Below are 8,509 nucleotides of genomic sequence, written 5' to 3'. Positions count from 1 at the left end.
CTTATTATTATTAATAATACATGAATTAAAGATTACACTTTTGCTTATTATAAAATATTTTTACATTGTTTTCTATGTTGTTTGCTACTGCAATGTTTAAAAAAACGTAATTTTCTAACTTAATATTTGTCTATAAACAAAAAAGGTAGGTATTATTATGTGAATTACATATAACATAAAATATGTAGGTAGAACAAATAAAAAGTTAAAAATGGTTTGGAAAAATCTTATAATGTTTTAAATAAAAAATCTTTGAATTTGATTTATACGAAAATTACTTATATTGCTTATTGTATTTGAATTACTATTATTGATTGTTAACTTAACAACGGTTTAGGCCCGCATGTGTACAAATCTAATACAAAACTAACTTATAATTGACTATTTTTGAACGCTCGAAATCTTTAGCTGGGCTCTGGGCTTAAAGCTTTAAAGCGTTTCTTATTATAATAATGTGATTGTGAGTAGACTGGTGATGATAAATAATTATTAATAATATCCAACTATTACCGTTAACAGTTACTTTAAAGAATTAGTTAGGTAGGTTTTGAGTAGGTACTTTTATTTCAAAAATCTAGTTTCCAATTAAAATGAATCTTTCAAATGTAATAGTCTACTCATTATCACAGTATTTCCAAGTAGTTATTTAATCAAGTACTTACATAATAATATACTCAACATATTTTTCTCAAATCGAGATAAAGTCAACTACATCCTCATTACATACAAATTCCCAATTACTTTCAAGCTATTGTTAAAATATTGAATCTATCATAGCTTAAACAAATATACGCTTAACTAGAAATATAAAGAGACTTTGAATAACTTTAAATCTAACATTTATATACACGCTCTAACATTTTATTGTCAGTTCTGAACTCCAAAGATCAAATAAAAAATTTATAAATATACAACTTTCTACCTTATGTACAAAATTTGAGATCTGCTTTTAAAGCCGACGTTTTATTCTATACATTAAAATACATATTCTACACAGTATGCTACTATAATATCTATACATCAAAAGCATACTTACGTATTAAAAGTCATAAATGACGGGTATTGTCTTATTTAGCAACAATCGAATGAAGGTCATTCGGAGATTGTGCGCGTAACATTGGCCAAGACTCTGAGCCACCCAAATTACGCCTTGTAGCCAACATACATGGACTAGGTGATGTGAAAGTCGCCACGGAGGAGTCTCGTGAAAGTCTTCTTGAACTGCTGATTGGCCAGCGCGTAACAAAATGGATTGATCGGACTGTTCGCGTAACACAAAAAGTACGAGAACATGTACAAATGTTTGTTAATACACGGTGGGTCCGTACAAAAACCTTCGACCAGCGCCAATATGTGGTACGGTGTCCAACAGACAACAAACGCACCCAAAATAAACGATATCGTCCTAAAAGCTTTCCTAGCTCTATTTTCCGATTTAGACTTTTGTCGCCCGATGCTCGGGAATAAACCGTCTCGCTTCGAACGCTTAACTTTTAATTTTTTTCCTATGTTTTTTACAAACTCTTTCTTGGAATCACCGCGGCCTGACCCAGTTACAGCGGTACTTGAAACATCGCTGTTTTCAACAGCTGGACTTACTGGATTTAGTTTTAAGGGTGAAACTTTTGATTCCGTAGGCTTGGGCGGTTGAGAGTCATTATTATTGGAAGACGTTGATACAAGTGTAATTACTGGCTTGGATCGCTCGCCAGTAGACAAACTTACCTCCGTGTTCACTTTGACGGGCGGAGGCGGGGAAAAACTAGATTTAGGAGTGACTATTTGAGCTTCAGCCGTAGCTCTGATTAAGGCAGCTTGCAACAATGAAGTGTTGGTAACATTGCCCGAATTCATTGTTGGGGGAGATGAGGGCTCAGTCGCAGTAGGAAAGGTCACTGAAGATGGTGGACTTTCAAAAGTAGGGGAAGGAACGATGACTGAACTCTCGTCCATAAAACGGAGGTCTGCACCATCCATGCCCACAAGAACATCGTACGAGGTGCCGTCACTTTTCACCAGTCTGACAGTTTTTGTGCGTGATGATTCTGATTGAGACGGGGGACTTTCAGACACAGTGGGACTGCATCTAAATTCTGATGGAGGTGGGATGATTCTCTGAGAAATAGTTGTTGAAACTTCCCTTTGGTCGGACGGTGTAGCTATACCTGATGATATAGGCGACATAAAGCTAGCTGTACTGTGAGGCACTGTAGGAGCTGGAGTTGGCCCGCTGCTTTGGGACGTATCCGGGTTATCAGTATCCAATAAACTCTTTTCAGATATCTGTGACAAAGACGTTTTCGGTTTCTCAGAGTCAGGCTTAAACATTGGTGTTTGTTTTGCATCAGGTGGTTTAATTAACATACCACCATTCATTCGCATGTTATTTAATAATTGTAAAGCACCAGTTTGCATCACTAGATTGGCTACAGATGGTCGTTTCTTCGAATTCGTCTGGGTCGTACTTTCTTCATCAGAGTCGAAAGCTGGGCTGCTGGACCGTTCTGCTTCTACTTGATCTTCTTTCTTATCTCCGTCTGACTCTTGTGTTGTTGATGTACCGGTAGCAGTGGCACTGCTTTTATGAGCAGACGATTTTTGGCTTGAGTTAGAGTCAGTAGATCCACCTAACGCCAATAGCGGGGCTGCTAACGAGCCCTTTGACGTTGAATCTTTGCGGACCGCTTCGGAAACCTTCACCTGATCTTCGCTTGATATTGTTGCTTTAGACAAACCAGATGTGCCGGCCGCGCGCCCTGCCATTCCTGTCATAAAACCTGCACTTAAAGCTACCATCGACTGCATCTTCCTCTGCTTCGCTTCGCTTTTCTTCTGCATGTCATATGCAGTCTTGAAAATCCCCGCGTACAAAACAATAAGTACGAACAACGTCGTCCAATAGTATCCGATTATGAGGGCTGTATTGAATATCGGGTCTTTGAGGAACTGCACAGCACACTCGCCTTCCTGCAAATCCCTGTAGCCTACAAAGTGTTCCCATCCAAATATAGTCGTAAAAAATAGTAAGGCTGGTATAATCCACGTCACTGTCACCATCCATATGACACGGTTCTTCGTCCGCCACGCTCGGTACCTCGCCGCAATTTTCACACTACAAAATCTGTCCACTGTTATAAGTAAAACTGTATATTGGGATACTAAGCAGACGGTGTAGTCGACGGAAAGCCAGAGATCACACAGCAAGGGCCCGAGATGCCAATATCCTTTCAAGACGTAGTCAGTGTAAAACGGAAGGGACAGAGTACCTGCGGACAATGAAACAACTTTTTGCTCTCATTCTTTCATTTACTAAATGAAACCGCTTTTAAAATGGAAAAGCACTTTTCTTTCTCTTAATTAAAGTTCCCGCTAATTCATTCAACCAAATAGATAGAATGTCAGAAGTTTAAGGCCGGTCGGTGAATAATATTCGCCTGTAGAGAAGGATGACATATTTCATTATCCTTAATTTATTCAGTACATTATAAATTTCGCATTAAATTAATTTCAAATAACCAAACACGCATCACGAAATCAATGACAGAGTAAACAAGCCTTAGAATGAAAAGCGAATAGATATGGAAGTTTAATAGAAAAAGATAATTTAATAATCTTTATGACTCAGTTCCCGGATACTTCATTGTCCTCATTCTCATTTAGTAAGAATAGGTTGCTACCACACAAGTGGGCTAAGCAAAATTACTTTTATAGCTTAAATTAAAAGTCAACACTAGTTGAAATGAACTACACACATAATATTTTACATAAACAACAACGACCGAGTATAACGAAATTCTCGTCCTCTCTATAATATCATAATATTTCTTACCTATCAATAGATCGGTGGCAGCCAGCGAGGCGATGAAGTAGTTACTCGGCTGGCGTATGGTCCTGTCCACGAGGAAAGCCAGTAGCACCAGGACGTTCCCGCTGACGGTCAGCAGGATGACCAGCACCAGACACGTGGCAAAGATGGCCGCTAGCCACAGCGGGAACGGCGGGAGGACGGCTTGCTGCAACAAGCATTGCATTCTGAAAAGCCTTGGATTGTGTAAGTATCGAGCAGACAAATGAGGTTGAAGAGTTGCAGGAGTTGTCACAAATCATTTTTTTTAAGATAAAACTTAAAAGTTAGCCCTCGTACTAAGCTAAAATTCTTCCTTTATACGAAAGGCCAAAGGCAAAGGCTTTCTCAATATTTAATATGCTTTTGTCACGAGTGTGCTCACCACAATACTTAGTCAAGCGCCGGCGGGGATCGAACTCGCGTTCCCCGGATCACGAGTCGGCCAGTCCGATCCATTCACCGTTAGGCTATCGTGAATTCTATTATAATTACTCGAGAGGTAAATATTGGATAATCGCTCGCTTCAGAGCAGGAGCTAGTATAGTCCCGCTGACGGTCAGCAGGATTACCAGCACTAGGGGAACAGCGGGAAGGTGGCTTGCTGTAACAAGCATAAGACTTTAGAAAATAAAGCCAAATCGAGGAGAAAAATGGGATTATTTGATGTTGCTGCAAAACTGTATGTGCAATGTGATGATGTTGCACGTTCGCTCTATTTCGTTGAATAATGTCTGGCATTTGAAGCGCGCTTAGAACACTACGCTTCTAAAATTCTATGAATTTATATGCAACGAATCACACACATCCCAATTTTATAGGGCACCCAAAACATAGAATTTTGGGCACCCGTCGGCGCCTGTTATGACTAGTCCCTAATAAACATCAAGGCTGACAGCCGGTCGACTCGACAAGTAGCTGAATTTATTTATTTATTTTCTATGTTACACCTAGTTCTTATAGGCTTTTCTGTTGTCAAATAGTGTTTGGCTCGATCTATTTCATAATCAGGACAGAGCATTTTCACCAAGATGCGCAAGTCCTATTTAAAAATTGTTCATTTTCCAGATCAATACAGCAAAAGGTATGCCGCTTGACCCGATGGATAAAGAATTTTTATTTCAATTATATACAAAATTCCGATAGCCATCAGCACTAGAGTTGTGCCGTGATGTGTGGACTCGATAATGGCGTTAATCGATTACCCTCGACACGAATGGTTGCTGCAGGGAAATTTCTTCAGTTATGCCACGGAACTGTGACCTACAATTTGACGTGCTAGTAAATAGAGAAGGTAATTACTGATATTAGTATCGAATAAAAGCGTGCTTTACATTTTTTTGGCATAATGGCATAATGGCATCAGGTGAAATTTTAATAACGTGAACCTTGGTTTACGCGTATTATTAATAGCGTAAGTACCTACTTGTGCGTATATTATGCTGTATTGTATGTCCACAAGGTGGACCGACGATATCATAAAAGTAGCAGGAAGGCGCTGGACGCAGGCCGCTACCAATCGGGCCTATGTTCAGCAGTGGACGTCCTATGGCTGAGATGATGATGATGATGATGATGATTGTATGTTTCCGCTAAGCCAATCGATACACATAAATAGACAATTGATTTTTATAAACTTTTTTGATTTTAAAACGAAAAGATGCCAAAACAGCTAAACAGTTCAATGTTAAACTAAGCTATTCATACTTAATTTAAGAGCCAGATTACTACAGCTTACTTCTTCCTCGAATCAATTCCAAACACAGCTTATCAAATAAAAGCTAAGGAATTATTATTGTGTATGTTCATTTAGTCAATAATAAAAAGCTCTGTTCTAAGTGACTTTAGTAGTCTTCGGAAAGTTACTGGAGAGGTAGGCAATCACGAAGTGTTTTTAACGGCGGCACTCTGTCGTAAAACGTCGATAAATGTTAAGATGGCCGTGTTGGGAGATTGAAATGGCGGTCAAGTGTCAGTCTGAGATCTTTCTCTTAATGTAAGTTTCTTTTAATGTAAGATTGATATTCAATTTAAAATCGTAAACAACTATGAAGAACCAACATATTCTAAACTCAAAGTTCAAATTAAGCTTAAACCTCTTTAAAACATTATACATATACTCAACATCAAATAAACCGCACCTTCCGTGACGCAAACTTTAACGATTTTCTCCTGACACAATCATGGTGCCCCAACAATATTGGTGTTATTTGAAAGCCCAATAAATATCCTTAAAGAAAAGCACATTTAATTTCTTAATAAATGAATAACATAATATACCATAAATGTGACTTGAAAAAATACCTCACTTTGGGCCCACCTATGGGATCAATTAGACCATTTTTTATGATTATAAAATCAAATAATGATTTCACGTGTCCTCTTTAACAGATGGATAGCAATTAAACTCAACTTAACAGTCTTATAGCCATAAAAGTTGGCTCTAGCGTAACTACCTATTTTTTGAAGAAGTGACTCTGGATCCTTCTAAAGACACATTTTTGGGGTAAAAATCTTTCCTTTAATGAAATGAAGGTTAGAACTAGGTTTTTAAATGGTACTATTATTGGTGGGAAGTGGGGATGCATACGTTTGAAAATGCTTGTCGCGGGAGGTGCGATTTATTTGACGTCGAGTGTAGTTTAAGGCTGAGTTGCACCACCTAACTTTAACGGTAACTATGACGATAATCGGTGCATTTTGTATGGAGTTTGACAGATTTTTGACGTTTGTCAAAGTCAAAGTAAGATGGTGCAGCCCACCCTAAGTATCTAACATATTAAAATTGGAGTTTAATATCGGCAATATGGATGCTAAATAAAGTACTACTCTATCCAAGCGTAAGCAAGAGCCTTTATACTCAAGTCGTACTATGAGGTATTCTCGTATGTAGTAACTTATTATTGTTTTTCAAAAATGGAAATATAGGTCATCGCCTATTCAGCAAGAATTTTCCGGAATATGATATCCCTAGAGTCTTCTCAAGTTCTTAATAATTCTTACAACAACCTTTGATTGAGTGGTATTTGATTTCTCTTTTAAAATACGATCCAAAATTAAATTACTGTTTTGTCTAGTTTTTATTCATCGTTGTAGGTACCTACTCGTACCTATATTTTTTGTTTCAATTAAGCATCTAGTCTAATATAATAGAGTCCAAGGATCACTGCGACTGGTTTCGATCTATGGAGATTGTTAAAATATTTACATTCGTCTTCGAAGGGAAGATAGTATGTCTTTCTTTCTCTGAGCTTCAGATTTATGGAATTAAATACATAAAATAATTTTGAGATTTGTAGTTTCTTTAACATATACGGCGGGGCACGCCGCTGGGGCAGAAAAGTTCTCGAGTGGCAACCATGAGCCGGAAAACGTAGTGTGAGCAGGCCTCCCACTAGGCGGACCGACGTTCTGGTGAAGGTCGATGGAGGTGCCTGGATGCGGTCGGTGTAGGACCGGTCTCTGTGGAAAACTTTGGGGGAGGCCTTTGTCTAGCAGTGGACGTCTTTCGGCTGAAACGAACGAGTTTCCTTATAACATATTCCACTTACCAGGTCCCCGTTAGCAGCGAGGATGTTCTCTACGGTGCTATTGAAGAAGTAGACGTCGGTATAGTTGGAGCTGTTGGTGAGGAAGAAGGCCTGGCACTCCTGGAAGCTGCCCGAAGACAGGCACGACCGCTGCTTCAGTTTCTGGAGTTTCCTTCAACAAGAGCTAACATTAAAACAAATAGGTTTGTGGTGAGCTTCTGTTTTCATGAGGAATTAAGGATACTAGGTAAGTAAGTGTAACATCTATTTGTATTTGTATTGTATACAATTTTGTAAAATATTGAATTTAGGGTTTGACAGAATAGCGGGGGCTCTCTACATTGTGGACTGTACTCTCTATTTAAAAAGTACATGTGAAAAATGTGACCAGAGCACCTGATAGCAATAATGATCAAACGACTGATACGAGTACAAATGAATAAACAATGCGTACTCAGTCATATACTAGAACGACCATCATGATGTCATGTACAATGTAATTTGCTATCGCATTTTGTATTTTATCCCTAACAAGACTCAAATCCGCAACCGCAAATGCTTTGTCGCACTCAAACCACTTTAATTCAACGTACAATGTAATCCATTAACCATTATCTTTATTTACGATGCCTCAGTTAAAACAAACACAGTATTAGATATGGTCACTGCTGAAGCAGTCAGATAAAAATAAAAGCTTTCGATCCTTGGCCGGAAATTTTGTTTTATTATCTTGTAAGAGCTCACAGACGAGCGATATTATGTCGGCGACTGCTTGCTTAGTTAGAAGTTATACGACGATAGTAAAATCAGCCCTAAGTCGGCGACGATCAGGTATAGTCATCGAAGACCGATTTTCAAATTAGGTAGAGCACCGTCACCGACGCGTCGCCAATACAGCCGATGGTCGCCGACATTCGCCGATACATCGCGACTCTCGAAGACGTGCAGTCATTAACGCATAGTCAGAGAGTGTCAATATGTCATGACAGCGAAAGGTGCGATTCGGAGACTGTCGCCAACAGTCGCCTACAATCGCTGAACCATCGCCTACCACTATCGCAAGCAGTCGCAGATAAACTGTTGCTCGTCTGTGAGCTCCCTGAGGCGGCGATAAAAGTGGAAGAAATATTTTTCG

At 39.0% G+C, this 8,509-nt stretch overlaps 1 protein-coding gene across 1 annotated transcript in view; it reads right to left on the bottom strand.

Annotated features, from left to right (window-relative positions):
• Positions 1–225: 225 nt before the first annotated feature.
• The window catches only part of mAChR-B (muscarinic acetylcholine receptor), a 31,382-nt gene continuing 23,098 nt past the window's right edge, over positions 226–8,509 (bottom strand). Inside the window, exons 3-5 of the mRNA XM_028313811.1 lie at positions 7,396–7,546; positions 3,830–4,013; positions 226–3,266 (exon numbers count right to left, since the gene is read on the bottom strand). Coding sequence (XP_028169612.1) covers positions 1,171–3,266; positions 3,830–4,013; positions 7,396–7,546 — 2,431 coding nt within the window. The 3' untranslated portion in view covers positions 226–1,170. The remainder of the gene's footprint in view (positions 3,267–3,829; positions 4,014–7,395; positions 7,547–8,509) is intronic.

The sequence above is a fragment of the Ostrinia furnacalis genome, unplaced genomic scaffold, assembly GCF_004193835.3.
Source record: "Ostrinia furnacalis isolate ACB-3 unplaced genomic scaffold, ASM419383v2 OfSCF4384, whole genome shotgun sequence".
NCBI lineage: Eukaryota > Metazoa > Arthropoda > Insecta > Lepidoptera > Crambidae > Ostrinia > Ostrinia furnacalis.
Note: the sequence above shows the minus strand (reverse complement) of the source record. Positions and strands in the feature narration are given on the sequence as shown.